The sequence below is a fragment of the Fistularia commersonii genome, chromosome 11, assembly GCF_037954325.1.
Source record: "Fistularia commersonii isolate RoL2024-O1a breed Wild chromosome 11, RoL_Fcom_v1.0, whole genome shotgun sequence".
NCBI classification, from domain to species: Eukaryota; Metazoa; Chordata; class Actinopteri; order Syngnathiformes; family Fistulariidae; genus Fistularia; species Fistularia commersonii.
Genome location: NC_141294.1, coordinates 3,443,725 through 3,460,791, shown reverse-complemented (window position 1 = coordinate 3,460,791; position 17,067 = coordinate 3,443,725). Strand labels below are relative to the sequence as shown.

Genomic DNA, 17,067 nt, shown 5'->3' with positions numbered 1-17,067 from the left:
TGATGTTTTGCGCTCGCCCGAGGCTTTTATGAAACTAACTCCCTCTAGAGGAGAAAATATGGGATGTCAAGGCGTTCGATCACAGGGGTAGTTTCTCTACTTCAACCCGCAGACTTATTGGAGAGTTTGATTTGATCTCAGATGCCACCGAAGCAAACCAACGTGAGGCAAAGCAGAAGCATATTTATATTTAGCATATTTACATCAACAAAACTGATAAGTTCAATTTTTCCTGTTTTATTCAAGACAGAATCATAAAAGATGACTCTAAGGTCAGATGTACCTCTGTCATAGTGAACATTTTCAAGGATAAACAATGTATCGGCCAGTGTCTGCCATGTTTGTTTGTTTGTTTGTTTTTTTCTATTTAACCTCCAACTCATCCAAACATTTTGTGGAATAAAACGGAAAGAAGAAACCAGTGTTCTTGTTGCACCTGCTGATAAAAAAAAAAAGTGCTCTTTTGCAAACCACTGCATAAGCAAAAATACTCGCAAATAAATATTTTTGGAGCAATCTGACCGAAGATCTAGGCATCAAAATCAACTGCCACCCTTATCACTTTCAGATCCATTGCACGGAAAGCATCACATGGACGCGCAAGAGCAGACAGGAATCATCTCTTTCTCCAAACACAAATCCCTAAACCCTCGTTCAACCCCCGCTTCTCTCTCTCTCTCTCTCCCGCTCTCTCTCCCCCTCTGACGCGGGGGGCTTGCCCTCTAAATAAACTTTGGAGCTCATAGAGAGAGAGGGAGAGATAGAGAGACAGCGGAGGGCTGAAGTCATCAGCGGAGGGGAGTGAATGGGTGCTGCACGCAAAGCAGAATTTAAGCGCTGAAACTGCGGAGATTGACTGTTTCTGCAGCCGAGTGAGAGGAGGTGTGTGTGTGTGTGTGTGTTTGAGCGCACAAAGAACTGCGAAACACTCAACTTCCAAAAATTGTGTGTCGGCCCCTGTGTTTTCCTTTTTTTTTTTTTTTTCTTCTTCCTCTTTTTTTTTTTTTTTTCTCTTTTTCCTCGGTCCTTCTTCAGCTGATGCTGAATTGAGCATCAAGGCGCCCGGCGCGTCAGCGGGAGACGCACGGCGCATCTCCACGGGGAGCGGGAGAGAGGGTGAGAGAGAAAAGGGTCAATTGGAGTTCTACAAATGGATACAAAAGCTCCGATTTTTTCTTTTTTTTTTTTTGGTTTCTTCTTGAGTGTTATTTAAGCCACAAACAATAGCCAGAATTCAGAATTCCATTGAATGGTCCATTTTGCTCTCCACCGATGACAATCGCGCCTCTTTGCCGCGCCTGTTATTTGGGAGGGGAAGGATGCTCTTTGCCACGGTTTGGATGACGGACCCCTGACTCACTTTTGGCTCCAGAGGCACATATGACGATCTTTTGCAGGATGCTACAGTTCAAACGGCCCAGGCATCATTGGGCCACCGTACATTTCCATCACCATATATCGCCACATAGCCGGGGGTCTTTTTCTGTCTAGGAATAATTTGTCTCCCAAACCCTCCGCCTGTGGGAAGAAAAAAAAAAAAAAAAAAAGGGAACCCTTTGCCCAATTGTGTGTTTTTGGTGAACATTGACATCGCTGGGGGGCGACTATGCAATTACAACTGATCTCCTTTGTTTTGATCATCTCGCACTGCATGGATTACACTGGATGTCAGCAGCACGGCAGCTCCAGGCACCGGCAACATAAACGTGAGTAGGAAAAGGAAACAGGAGCATCGCACGCTGCTGCACACGCACACGCACACGCACTGTACAGTACATCTAATTCCGCAGACTTGCAGATCAACCAACTAACACGTGGCAGGAAGGACATGATGTTTATCACCGGGTATGGAGGTTAAACTTTTGATATAAGAGATAACATCCTCCACATCATTCATTTAAAAAAAAAAAACAACTCCTAAATGCAATCGTGCAACCGAGAACAAACTGACCGTCGATCTTCAGATTGTATGAAAGTTGCTTGAACTTTGAGGAAATAAAAAAAAAAAAAAAAGTATTTTAATTTATCGAAGAAGGGGTTGCCGTGCTTGCAGCGTCCGGTTCGTTTCACCGGTTGTGGCTCACGTTTCCCGGTCGGTCACCTGCAGCCGGGGACGGTGTCCCGGTTCCCGACGCTCTCTAGCGGCCGCCACCAGGGCTTCCATGGATGCTCATGCTTTTGCTTTCACTTCATCCCCGAGTTTAAAGCCCCGAAGTGTTTTCTAAGTGAAGTCGTCTCAGGTGTTTGACAGCAGGAAAGAAACCAAAAAATCCAATCGATTCGTCTGACTTTTCATGCAGAATTGATAATATACATGCATGAAAATCCCGAGAGAGGCTGTTCGCTAAAACAACCTCAAGTCTGGTGGTGTTTAATCTCATCTCATCTCCCCCGGGTCCAAAAATGTGTCTCGTCTTTTGAGCTACGGCCGGCCGTTTTCCACAACCCCGTGAAATAATAATCAATACTGTATTTTCTCTATTCTCCCTACACACACTTTATCACTGTTGGTCTCCAGATGTGTTGTGTGACTAAGTCTGTTGCAGAAGAGCTGATAGCCGGAATATTCCGCGTATTCCTTGCCAGCGTGGCAGAGAAGGGTCCGTGATCGACGACGCGGTAACAGATCTTCGGAGTGATGCTTGTATCCGTGCCACCTGTGTCTGAACCCCCCCGCCGCCACCGCCGCCGCCGTCCCATCCATCACTTTCCTAGGGTTGATCACAGAGTTGCCATCATAGGAATGACTTTCCGTGACCTCTCTGGTTTCTAAAAGGCCGGACTCTTGGGGGTGGAGGGGGATCTCCCGGGCGGGGGGGGGGGGGGGGGGGGGGGGATGGGGTAACTGCGTGTGTTTTGAGTTTTTTGAAACGAGTTCCGGGATTACCTTTTTGCGTTTTGGCAGCTCCGCTCGTTGTAATTCGCTTCAGATCTGAGGAGCTGAGCTTTGATCGCTCCGGTACAGATGTCCCCCCTGCTGGAAAAATAAACAAAAACAAAAGCAAACGGAAGTGTCAGTATCATAAGATTTCCACGAAAGTAGCGTTTTTGCATTTGCTGTTTGTTCTGCTTTGCCTGGGGTTTTGCACTTGGACGCAACTTTTATAAATGTTTATTGCTCTTTGAATTGTATCACAGAGACTAAGAGAGAGGAAAGGAGTGGGTGTGTTTAGTAAGAGTCTAGGACAGTTGTGAAATCTTTGTTTTGGTTATGATTTCTGAAACATATGTCTGTTGACAGGGGGGAAAAAAAAAAAAAAAATCCCGTATCATATCCTCATGCTGGGACAGGGCGGAATAAGCCAGTGGCACCAAATTATTTATATTAAAAGAAGAAAAAAAAAACGGAGGGTGCAGCTGATTTACTCAGTAGACATTCACCGACACATGTTTCTAAGAACCCAGAGCTCCTCCAGGAGAAACCGTGAGGGGAGGTTGGTTGTTGGAAGGGGTGAATGAGTCCAGATTTCATAGAGAGAGAGAGAAAGCGAGAGAGAGAGACGGGGCTAAGAGTAAGTTGGAAGTCATTGACCAATCAGTCAACTGGCCGAAATTACCATGCAGAGACTGAACCCGACCTCCGGGATTCCTGTCTGTGACGCATCCATCCTAAGAAACGCTGCTCGCATTGATTAAACATGTTCAATTAAACATCGAACACTGATTGTTATACACAGTGAGCGGAAAGCGACGGTACTGCGGCCGCCGCAGGTTTACCTCTTGATTCACTGAAATCCAAAACGGCAAAATCCAGCGTGATAACATCTCCTCCTAATGAGAGAGGCGATGAACAATTTTGTTTGAATAGAATGTTACTTCCCTCATCTTTGCAAATCTATCAACCATCTCTGCATGAGCGCTTCTAACTTCCTGAATGTGTTTATCCCCGCGCGAGGTTTTTTTTTTGACGCGTTATGCAAGATACTACCGTCCAAGTGAGGTTTTTGCTGGCATAAAAACGAGGGCTAAGTCAAATTCCTGTGACTTAAGATTTCTGTGAATCAGGACATCTTGGCAGGAACACGAGGGCAAACGGACGACAGTTACGAGAATTTTTGGTATATATCTCAAACAAATTATCTCAAACCTGGACGCTTAAGCTCGTATTTAGACAAGAGGAGGGGTAACTTAAGGCAGCGCTGCGAAATGCCACGTGTTTTGGAAGAGGAGTGCTAATTCAGAGGATGCTTACAGAGCTGCCATTTATCGCCACTGCTAAGAATGGTTTTGTTTTCATCTGTTGATTCATCCGTCAGCAGGATTACTCACAAAGTACCAGGCCATGGAATGACGTAAAGGCCAAGAAATAATCCGGTACTTTTGGCGGCAGAGCCCACAAGTCAAAAGCGTACTTTCATGACATCGGTAATGGTGACGTACCCTTGGATTTACAAATAACGGCATTCAAAAATTGGCCGTTGCTGCGAGCGGTATGTACGGATATCAGAAACCGTGACATATAACTCGCTCGAAGTTTCGAATGTACGCATAAGGCATATTTCTAATACGGGGTGTAATTCCTCGAAAGGCAGCGACCCTGTTATTGTGACATTGGGACCGTGAGCAAAATAGCCTTAAATAAACCTCTCGGCCCTCTTTGAAGCTATTTCGGTCGACCAAATCCAATTAGATCCCAGGATCTGCCGGACATCCAGAGTGTGACCGACATATCGGGCGATTGCGTGTGGTTGGAGTACGATTTGTGTAATTTTACAAAGCGTTTTAAACCCGAAACGTAAAATCAGTTACTTTTACGCACACGGAAACGTTTCGATCGACACGTTGATGACAAGTATGACTCTCTCTATGACACATTTATCAAAATGATGTCTTGAGTTTTCAGTAGCGTCAAAAAGCCGATGTCGCAGAGACCCAAGTGAAATCGTGCCGGATTTCATCCTTCTAAATCTTATTCCTTCAGTTCTTTGTTTTAGAGCCCTTTTGATTAGAATGAATTTAAAATGTGATCAAATTTGTTGACTTATCACACCCAATACACAGATCCGCTACAACTGCGGGGATACAAAGAAACATTAATTACAGTTGTCAAGGATCGGTTGAAATAATTAAAACCTAAAGTCGGGATTTTGTTTAAGGAAGATAAAGACTGATGAATCCTCCCATAAATTTGGTAAGAAAAAAATGTACACTAAATTGCCTGTGTGCTTGAACAGGGTTGTAAATATAACCTGAAAAAGACAGTTTGATTGTTGTTTTTTTTTGTGGGAATTTTCTAAGGATTTCAATGTCTGTACAGTCTGAAATCACAAAAACCAGGTAGTTGTTTCTGATTCATCTGAAAGTCGCAGAGACACATGGAGATGTGCTAAATAAAATTCCTCGGAACCCGTCATCTTGCTTTCTTCCCAGCGGCAAGAAAGCCTGAACGTCTAATGTCCAACATGATATACGGCACTTGAAGAAGCACATCAAAAGATCAAAAAAGAAATGGTACATTTGAAACAAAAGATTTAAAGTCCAAGCAGTAACTTGGATTTAAAGATCCTTGTACATCTGATACGTTTTAGCTCTTGGATTCCCTTCAGGGATGTCGGTGGGTCTCCTGGAACTATTGATCTGGCCGGTTGACAAAGTATTCACGCGCAATGTCTATTTTGAAGTTTAAGTACATGCTAATACAGTTCTAGATAAAGCATGCCAGAAGGTCACTGGTCTGGCGCCATCTGAAATGTGAATTATGAGCTTCCAAGAAGAAGGAGGCTGGTATCATTGACATTGAACCTACACACGCTACTGAAAAGAGACGCCCTTTTCAAACAATTCTATCCAGACAATCCGCTGGGGATTCATACGACGCCCCGCGTGAGAGAATAAACAATTTCCCCTGTCGTCGCGTGGCTTCGATTTTTATGTTAGTTTCTCGTCCTTCTCTTTTCAACAGAGATCTCTGGCGTGAGCTCGGGGTGCCAGCAGGGTGGCTGTCTGACCTGCTCTGATTACAATGGCTGCTTGTCCTGCAAGCCGCGCTTCTTCATGCATTTGGAGAGGATTGGGATGAAGCAGATCGGGGTGTGCATGACGTCCTGTCCTCCGGGCTTTTATGGCACACGTTCCCCAGAAAGAAACACCTGCACAAGTAAGCATTTACACGTTGCCACGTCGAAGCGGAGACGCCGATCTGTAAGACCCGATCGAATGGACGAACGTACGGTAATTCGTATTGTGAGAACGACGAGACGCAAACGAACGTATCTCGGCCTTGTCTCGGGTGGCCTTCGGCCTCTTTACGGGTTTATTTTACTTCAAGACGATATAACCGGAGATGAACTCCTTTGTGACCGCTTGTGACATCCAAAAGTTTTAAGACCTCTCGGAGACGTCGGCGAATAAGGTCATACAAATAAAAAAAGTCACCACGGGTTGCGTATGTTCCCATTTTGTGAAACTAAATACTTTTAAACTAAGATTTATAAGTCGAAAGCCAGCGGTAAGATTTAAATCTGCCTGCAGTGGCTTATATTCCCAACAGTAATCCAAGGGAGACACACACACATGCATACACACTGACACCCTGTATATTTAACACACAGGACACACACAATAAACTTGTACGGTTTAAATAAACACTGGCGGTGGGTCTGTGTCTCTGTCAGAGTGCAGGTCAGAGTGTGACTCCTGCTTCAACAAGAACTTCTGCACACGCTGCCGAGCGGGATTCTACCTTCACCTGGGCAAGTGCCAGGAGAGCTGCCCCGAGGGGCTGACCCACAGCGACACGCAGAGGGAATGCGTTCCCAGTGAGTGCTCGGGTTCCTATAAATTCAATTCGTGATTGAACGACTTGGGAATGGTGAAAAAATAAGACCGAACGTGTTCAACCTTTCCGCTGTATGTTTGCAGAGTGTCCCGAAGAGTGTGAGTCATGTGTGAACAGCGAAACATGTACGCGCTGCTGGCCAGGTCTCTACCAGCTCAGTGGGACCTGCCACCACGTCTGTCCAGAGGACTATGAGCCCAATGACAAACTCATGGAGTGTACGCCTCAAGGTCGGTGCCGCGCGTGTCGATGTGAAATGTGAAATGGGGACCGAAGATGCGGCAACGCGGCGAAACACGTCCGTTTATCGAGAAAGAGGCTCTTTATCTGAGCCAGGGGTGTCAAACGTACGGCCCGCGGGCTGCTGACGGCCCGCTCTGGGGCTGCTCCGGCCCGTGGGAAAAAAAAAAACACCAAAAAAATGCATAAATATCCTGAGCTATTTTTCTTTAAATAAAAAATGCTATATCATCTGCTAGGGGCGCACTGTTTTAGTCAGTGTTAGCAACATGGCATAGCACGATGTGACCCAGAACTTAAGGCAGATGGCAGCAAATTCAGCTTCCAGGTCTGTAAATAGCATTTTTACTCATTGTTAGAAATTTACCCGCTTTTTCCGTTGGCCCCGACACCTTCATGGGCAAGATGTCGTCGTCAAAAAGGGGAAAAGCGGACATCAAGTGTCGGGTTTTCCAAGAAAAACAGACCCCTTCTTAATTGTTCATCGAGGTTGATAAGAAACCTGTACGCCCGGTGCGGACGTAGCAAGTTTCGGTGCCACTACGAGTCGAAAAATACGACAAAATGCGCGGAAAACTGAGAAGACAGAACCGATGCATAGTGTTGTTGAAATTGCATTTACTTTTCTTAATGACGTTGTTAGTCATGTATTTTTTAAAGGAACAGTTCTTTACACGTATAGTTTGTTTAGTTTTTTTTTTATTTAACCGGTTCTCCTTCACGCTAAAACAAAGGAAAAATCCGGACTCGGAAATTACACTACGATTTTACCGGTCCGGCCAAGTTGACATGGAATCAGACCAAAAATGAGTTTGACACCCCTGATCGAACCTATTTGTAACTCCTGTGTCGCTCACTACCTCAGTGCACTGCGAGTTGGGCGAATGGAGCGAGTGGAGCCCTTGCTCTCGCTCGGGAAGAACGTGCGGCTTCAAGCGGGGCCAGGAGACCCGAACGCGGCAGGTCCTCCATTACCCGTCGCCCTTCGGCAAACCCTGCCAAGAGATCTCCGAGATCAGAGACTGCGTGGTGAAAAGAAGAAAATGTCCAGGTAAAATAATACTCTTCAAAAAAAAAAAATTGGAAGTGGGTAGGGAACGGTGAGAAGACATTGAGGAGTGAAACAGTTTTCATTTTGATTCCACAATGGAATTGAAAAGACAAACTGGTAGATAATGTCTCCTCTGGTTGTTGCCGATCGTCTTGCCAACATTGTGTTTGTGACACATGGCAGCATTTCTGCTCTCTATGAATTCCAGACCTGCTGCTTGTACAATCAGAGCTAGGCATTCTTCCGCTCTGGACTATGACTGTTTACTCAGAGGATTGCCATTGTGGTAAGAGTGAGGATAGTGGGGGAACACACATGTGTGATGTTGTAATGTGTATGTTGTGTGTTTTCCCGTGAGATTTTTGGGGGGATTTTTAAACAGACAACTCTCTTCCTCGTAAACAGGGGAATAGCGTGATCACGTCTAATGAATATATGAAAAGTACTTTCAGACAGACTTGTCTCTGGGCAAAAGATGATGCTGCGGCGAATTCACAACTGCTTTGTGCTATGTGTATACTATGTGTGTGTGTCTGTGTGTGTGTGTGTGTGTGTGGTTACTGAGGTCATTGGCGGCTCCTGCTAGTCATTTTTTTTAGCTTGAACTCTGTAGTGTTAAATGACAGATCACAGACAGGGTAGGAGGCTGAGATCCAGCCCCTTGGGGCCTCACACACTGTGTATGTTTGTTTGTGTGCGCATGTGTGTGTGTGTGTGTGTGTGTGTGTGATGCTGCAGAAAAGCAGAAACGGCCAGCTGAACATCAACATCCTCCCCCTTGGAGGCATGCGGCGACCAGGGGATCAGTATTGGTTTATCCCCACAGCTGCGAATACACACACACATACAGTTTCAGACACACCTTCCACATTTAAAACAAGCAGCAAATTCACACTTGCGCATTCATTTTGCCAGAACAAATTTGCACACACACACACACACACACATGCGCGCCCACGTGCATACAAAGCAACTTTGCCCACTAAAAACAAAACATGGCCGCCGAAGCTCCTGGTGGTAATTTGTGAAGAGAGTCCACCGGGTTGATGCGATTTGTAAAACACACTGTGAAACTCGCTTATTTCCCCCTCTTCCTCCCCACCCCCGCTCCCTTTTTATCTCTTTTTATCTGTATCCCTCTACTGATCCATACCCCGATTCTCTTCCCCCACATACCCTCTCGTACCACACCAAAGAAAAAAACAGACCCCCATCTACGCTCCACGTTGACGCTCCCAGCCGGAGGAGTCGGGGGGCCGAGACTTTTAAGTGGTCTTGATCTGGCTTTTTGTTGATGAGGGCGAGGTTTCATTAGAGAAGGACGGAGAAAAGCCAGGAAAGAAAGAAGGAAAAGAAACCGACAAATTAAAAAAAAAAAAAAGAAAAAAAAGATTGCGGTCCGACACGCTAGGGACCCCGTTTATCAACTTTGCTCCTGCGTCTGATTACCCGGCGACCCCCGGGTTCCTCAAGCGTCGGCGGCGAATGAGCGCTAATTATCTGTTTTGGCGCATCCTCTTCTCGCTGTTTATGTTCTGCACACGCTAGGGGGGTCAGCGGTCCACCCCGAGAGAGCCTTCGATAATCCTCCAGCAGCCCTTCAACACTGATACATCCTCCTCCTCCTCTTCCTTTCCTCCTCCTTTGCTCTTTCTCCCCTGGCTGTCGTCTCCCCCTCCACTCCCCTAAACAACGTGGCTTCACTCCTCCGCATCTAACTTACAGCGAGTTGTTCATCTCATCCTCTCTCACACAACGCTCTCCCCCGTTGCATTTATTTTCCTTATTTTTTTCCTCTTTTGTTTTTCATTTCCGCCGTTGCCATGTGTGTCCCTTTTCCCAATTTCGGTATCCTTCGTCGCCGTCCCCTTTGTCACGTCATCGCCTCATTCACATTTTGGACAGTCCTTGTGATTCTCCTCGGAGAATAAGACACAGATCCATCACGGATAATCAAACTTTTCACGGGTGTCATCTCCCAAACGAAAAAAATACAAACACACATCCAGTCCAAAACCACATGCCTTCGTCCGACGTGGTAACTTCACGATGTTGAGCGGCTGACCCAAAAAGCTCATATACTTTGGAAGGTATGCACAGCTAAGACATCGATGCATCAATTACGGTTACGTATCCTCTATAATTTAATTTCCGCAACATAACAGTGTTATTTTTTTAAAACATTTACCTTGTTTCTCTCACTTCCGGTCTTTCTGCAAAGCCCAGCTCGCGCAGTGGCTTCAGCCATCCCGTTTTTTTTTTTTTCTCAGATATGACAGCGGTGTTGATCGTCCGACTCTTGCCAGGAAAGTAAATAAGTGTTTTCTGCAGCCAAAATTTTAAACAATCCCTTTAAGAGATAAACTAAAGCCTCCAGATCGACGTTGCAAAATCAAAACTTCCAGTCGGTTGTGATTAACCCTTCGTCCGAGCTCTAAATTACAGATGTCACTAACATGTATTAAACTCGAAAAAACACACAGGCCGAGTCGAGAAAACTTGGCTCCGCTCCCGTGTTATCCATGGCTCGAGATTGCGAATGTTTACACGCACATCCTCATCCACAGCCATCTCTCTCAAGTTAATGCCGGCTAATTTGTCCTTCGATCGACCCGCCGTTCACCCCGCTATCTCTGCAGCCGCGTAGACTGCGCGCCTGCTTCAAAGCAAAGCCTTTTTTTTTTTTGACACCATACACACACACATGAAGAGAGGGAAAAAGACAGGGGGGGGGGGGGGGAGATAGAAAGATATATAACTAAACCACCAGGAGAGAGGGACCCTCACACAAACACATATCGCATTCACGCAGCCCAAGCCCCTCTCGTGACATCCCGGCGGCCATGCGGCCAGCATTCCGCTTGCGGGACAGCCCATAGCCCTTAATCCCGGCCTGGCTCCCGCCAAAATCTCTCCGGACGACAGAACGCCTGCCACAGAGGATGTGCCACCATAAAACACACAGGTCGTCTCTGGCTTTGCACACACGTGAGACCACGCGCTCGCTCACACACACACACGCACACACACACATACATACATACATACCACCACACCTATACATTGAAACAGCCTTCTCTTACTGTCAGTGCTTATTTGGGTTTTGGCTGTTGTTCTAACAACAACATCGTGAATTGTCATTTTTAAACATATAGATACAAACTATGTGGTTCAAATTACACCGATTGAACATGGCGCCTGAGAGGTGTTTAAAAGTTCGGTAACTAATTCGGATATGAGTTTTAATACGTGTGAATTAAGGAAATTAGAAAATATTCATTATACATTACAAAGCTATTAGGGGGCTTTTACTTTACATTCTGTACAATTGCGGAAACAAAGTGACACCAGATGATGTGACTGGCAAACGAACAAAACACTTACAATGGATGATTTGTTTTTTTTATCTCAGGCTTATACATTTAACACTTTCACGTGCTTTTGCGAGACTACAAAATAAAATGGACTCAAGGGCGTTGCCGTTTACAAGAAACTTTTGGAAATACTCTGTTACATGAATTAGGACACACCAATTTCATGCTACAGTCATTTCCATTGAAATGTCAAATAATCACATCAACCTTAATCTTGGAACCAATTTTTTGAAACCGGCATTCCAGTATTTTTCGGTCAAACACAGTCGAGGCCCAGCGGCGAGCACAGGGTCACTCGTGGTCTTGCCAAGTGAAAGCTCTCCTCGAGAAAATGGCCATCGCTGAGAGCTTTAAAGAATTTCAATATTATTTTTGAGTCCGTAAAAATAAAGAGATATCTTACAGACCAGTAAGTAAAATACAGACAAGTGCATGCCAAAAAACAAATGTCAAACATCTCGGCGTTCTGACAATTAAACCGCAACAGAGAAGAAACTCACCTGAGACATTTATTTTTATTTTATTTTTAATTTATCTCGATTTCCTGTCTTTACGACACCACACTCAATTGATTTATACCATTTTGACACACGTAACACCAAAATGTTAAATGGTTAATGGATTCCACTTGTAAGGCCCTTTCATGAAGTCACGGTTTTGCGCTCACACATCCACACGCACTCACACGCAGATGACGGCAGGGCGTGTGTCATGCGTGGGCATGTTTTTGTGGATCCCTCTAAGCTCCCAGCATGTTTGCTTTAACACAACACTGGAATTATCTCGACTTCTCGGTATATCTTCTTTGAACAAGGTACAATAGGACGTATTATACCATTAGAGGATCCTCATACAGTCCATTTATTGGCAGAAACTCCAACTAAAGAAACAGTGTTGACATCTTTTACAACGGCAAAATTTGCGAACTTTCTGAGCGTGACCCCTTGTTTGGTGTCAGAAAACAGTTTGGATATATAAGGTAACAAAACTCTCTCTTGGCAGGGGAATAAAAAAGTCGATGTCAAATAAACCACATGGAATGAATGCGCAAAATGTCGTTTCACGACTTTTTGAACATGAACATGTAATTCAGGAAAAAAAAAAACTCTTAAAGCTTTGTGCTCAAATCCAGGTTTACTGGAAAAGCCTCGCTCAAACTTGAACTTTTGATGGTATTGAATCCGTCTTTTGGGGATGTGATGAATGTCTGTTGACAGTGTTACAAAACATTAAGAGGTGTCCCATTTGAAGCCCCTTAGACACTTGTCGACACACAGTTTACCAAAGGCTTTTCACAAACTTTTCTAGCTTACCAAAAGCAGAATGGGTTGATAAACATTATCCTAATCAACTCAACCAAGCATGGATTGGGTTTCTCCTCTGTCTCTACAAAAGCACAGGGTCTACAGAATGACTAATCCCCTGAACTTGTAAATACTTATGGTGTCAGGAGAGGGAAAACAATGAGAGCGAAGGGGACTTCCTGTGTTTATACTGGGGGCAGACGCTGAATGAGTCAGTGGACCAGATTCCATCCATCCATCCATCCATCCATACATGCATATATGCATCCATACGTCCATCTAGCCGCTCACACGCCCGTCCGTCATCCATATTCCGGTTTCACCGTTATAAGCGCATACCAGCAGAGGTACGAAGGTAGATGTTGGTTTTTTTTTTTTTTTTTATAAACATGGAATATATCCTCAAAGCAAAGTCAAATAGTCCCCGGTTCAACAACAGAATGAGAATGATAAACTATCAGGGAGAGAAGGGGAGGATGAACATGGCAGGGGCAAACATGAAGCAAACAGGAGAGGGGGTGGCGAGGGGGGGGGGGGGGTCTCGCTTTATTTCTCTTTCCCTCACTCCCTGTGTCTGTGCCTACTGCCGACTTCAGCAGTTTCACAATCCCTGACAAGCCGGCCAACCGGTCCAGCGTGCCGTGCTTCTCCGTTCCACTCACACATGAACAGCACCAGTACAACAACAGGAAAGGGCCTCTGCGTTCTCTTGCAGGTCCTGTCTCCAACGTCCCTGTGGGTGGATTCTGTAATTATCATTAATAACTGTAGTTCAAGCTAAGATAAACCTACAGCATACCAAAACTCTTGGTTTTGTTTATGATATGGTGTTGCAAGACCAGATAAACTGGGGGGTTATTTAAAGGCTTTCTATTTTGGACAAAGGTCTGATCATCCCTCGGAGGGAGAAAGTAGTAACAGCTGATAGGCTCATGGACAATAGTCCTAATGTATGTAATAAAAGACTGCCATCAAGTGGTGAACACCTGATACTGCCCGAGTCTGGCTTTCCGTAAGAGAGGAGATGTAGTGGTCTCCCTAATGAACAACTTTGACTCAACATCACCAAAATTATACATAGTCTACATATGACACACCATCTTCAATGATTAGCTCTTCCATAAAGAAACATTTCAGACATTGTCTGTTTGCCAAAGGCTAAACACACATAAGAATAAGAACAACTTTAGTTATCGCGAAGGAAATTGTTGTGCCAGAGTTTCAAGTAAAACATAACGATAATAAATAATAGTAGGACATTGTATAAACAGTAAAAACAAAGGGGGGAGAATAAGTAATACAAATAAAACTATAAAGCGTCAAAGTCAAGGCTATAAAGTGTTTTAAGGTCTTAAGTACAAAGATTTTGAGATTCCCTGCGGCTGAAGGAAGAGGAATCTCACACATCGCACGGGTGTGTGACCAAACCAAAAATATGTTGTTGTTTTTTTCTTTTGTGTGTGTGTGTGTGTGTGTGTGTATGTATACAAAGGAAATGTAACTCAACTTATTCAGAGCTTTCACCGTGTCGGACAACGTATCAACTCGTTCTATTTTCTCATCCACAAGGAGGACGGAGGAAGGTTGAGCGAAGAGACAGGAGGAATCGCAACAACCGCAAAGATAAGGAGAACCTAGAGGGGAGAAGGGAGAGGAAACGAGACAGGGAGCGAGAGAGAGATCCGGGCGAACGGGAGGATAGCAGGAACAAAACGGAGCACAGGCAACGCAGAGGCCAAGATACAGACCTGGTGACCCCTCAAGATGGCCTTCTCCAATAGTGCTTTGGACCTGGAAAGTCTCCCCGATCCCATCATTCTCCCTCTCCTCCTCTTCCAAAAGTCCCCCGGCCACGATTCACCCCCCCCTCTGCCCCTCCTTGCAGGGGTGTTGCTGCTACCTTTATGATTTGAATATACTGTTTATGCACAAGTGATCGAATGGGGCACATGCAGCCAAAGGTTTGGGCCACTATGGACTTTATTTTCCCCGTAGCCTCTACTCCTTCACTTCCACCACTGAAAGTGTCTTTGGGATATTGTTGAGACTGCTGTCCGTACTGGAAAATAAAGTAAGAAATGTCTGTGAGTGGAGGAGCAGCAGGCACAGAGAGACAATGTCGTTCCTATGTGCTTGTTGATATATTTAAATGGCCCCTTGTACAACATTGCATCTTGGTTTTCTGAATGTAGATTTTGCATCTTTATGTAGAACAACTGTTTATTATTGTTGTTTCTGTTCTTTAGATTCCCCTGATTTATTTCCACTTTTGTGAAAAATTGGTAAAGAAAAGATTTAAATTGTGACAGTTTCCGTAAAGTACAATTAACACATGCTCTGTACGTCGCAGACGAAAGTTGAATCTAATCTACCACTGTTTTTTTTTTCTTTCTGTGTCATTGAATTTGTGCTCTCAATAAAGTTCCTTAAGTTGGAACCAACAGCACTTGTACGTGAAATAAAACTATAATGGGTTTGTACCTGTGTCATCTATTTTTTTCCAATCTACTATCCTGTTAAATGATTTGGAAAATAATAAACAGTGTTCAACATTTGGTTCCCTTATTACTCATTTAAAGGTTGAGGCCATCTTTGGCAAAATAGAACTATATGACTGATCTGCCCAATGAGGACTTACCGGAAGCTTTATGTTGTGCTTCACCACTGTCTGCAACTTAATCCCAAACAACTTTAATCTATATAAACTCCCTCATTAATGGGACTTTGCGTTTTCTTTGCCTATTTAACCTTCATTTCGTTGAAAACATTATTTATCTATCTCTCCCAAACAAGGTGGTTCAAATAGAAAACTGATTTTCAAATTTCACAGGTATCAGACCAACTGACATTTTCAGATCTCAGATCACAAGTATACCCAGGATGAGCCCTTCTGGATTCACCTCCTTATATAAATACACATCTATCCAATTCATCTGGTCATGAAATTAGTTATCGGCAGCCAATTTCAAGAATTGTTTAAAGGCCGTTGGTCCTGGCGATAAACCTGCGGAGGTATAGAAGTGTCAAGGAGAGGCAGAGGTAGAGTTTCCAGCTTGATTATTCAGGAGCGAGGAGATGTCTGAGGCATGGAGAAGAAGCGCGATGGTGCACATTTTTAAGAATAAGGGAGAAATGCAGAATTGCGGTAACAATAGAGGGTTAAAGTTGATGAGCCATACAATAAAGTAGTGGAGTAGCATCATAGTGGAAACTAGACTGAGAGCAGAAGTCAGCATTTGTGAGCAGCAGTATGGCTTCATGCCTAGAAAGAGTAGCAGATATGCAGTATTTGCTTTAAGAATGCTGGTAAAGAAGTACAGAGATGGTCAGAGGGAACCGCATTGTGTTTTTGTAGACCTAGAAAAAACATAAAGCGGTTTGCCGAGAGAGGAACTCTGGTGCAGGACATGTATGCAGGATGTGAGACAGAGGTGATGTGTGATGTAGATGGGACTGAGAAGTTCAAGGTGGAGGTGGAACCAGTGATAAGCTCTGAGTCTCTTTGCTTGCAGTGGAGATGGACAGGCTGACCAATGACGTTAGACAGGAATCTCCATTGACCATGTTTGCAGATGAAACTGATCTGTAGTAAGAGCAGGGAACAGGTTGAGGAAAATCTTAAGGGAAGAGGTGGAGGTATGAAGATTAGTCGCAGCAAGACTGGTAGAGAAGTACAAAGAGATGGCCAGAGGGAGCTGCATTGTGTTTTTGTTGACCTTGAAAAAGCATACGACAGGGTATGTCGTATGCCGAGAGAGGAACTCTGGTGCAGGACATGTATGCAGGATGTGAGACAGTGGTGATATGTGCTGTAGATGGGACTGAGAAGTTCAAGGTGGAGGTGGAACTACATCAGTGATAAGCTCTGAGCCTCTGTTTGTAGTGGTGATGGACAGGCTGATAGATGAGGTTAGACGGGAATCTTCATCGACCATGTTTGCAGATGAAACTGATCTGTAGTAAGAGCAGGGAACAGGTTGAGGAAAATCTGAAGAGGTGGAGGTATGAAGATTAGTCGCAGCAACACAGAATACTTGTGAACAGGAGGGACCTTTGTGGAACAGTGAGTCTCAAAGGAGTGGAGATCAAGAAGGTGGAAGTACTTTGGGTCAAAAGTCCAGAGCAATGGAGAGTGTGAAAGACTTAAAGGAACAGGTTCAAGCAGGTTGGAACGGGTGAAGAGGGTGAGATACGATGAGATAGAAGAATTATCGGCCAAAATGAAAGGTGGACAAGACAGTGGTCAGACCAGCAATGCTGTATGGTTTACAAACAGTGATAATGACAAAACGACAGAAAGCAGAGCTGGAGGAGGCAGAG

At 44.5% G+C, this 17,067-nt stretch overlaps 1 protein-coding gene across 1 annotated transcript; it reads left to right on the top strand.

The window, feature by feature from the left end:
- Window positions 1–960: 960 nt before the first annotated feature.
- On the top strand, window positions 961–15,296 carry rspo3 (R-spondin 3). The gene is made up of 6 exons (XM_086154529.1): window positions 961–1,706; window positions 5,903–6,097; window positions 6,615–6,758; window positions 6,862–7,008; window positions 7,884–8,069; window positions 14,317–15,296. Exons 1-6 carry the CDS (start codon window positions 1,607–1,609, stop codon window positions 14,526–14,528), a joined length of 984 nt encoding a protein of 327 aa, XP_086010655.1. The 5' UTR covers window positions 961–1,606; the 3' UTR covers window positions 14,529–15,296.
- Window positions 15,297–17,067: the final 1,771 nt, after the last annotated feature.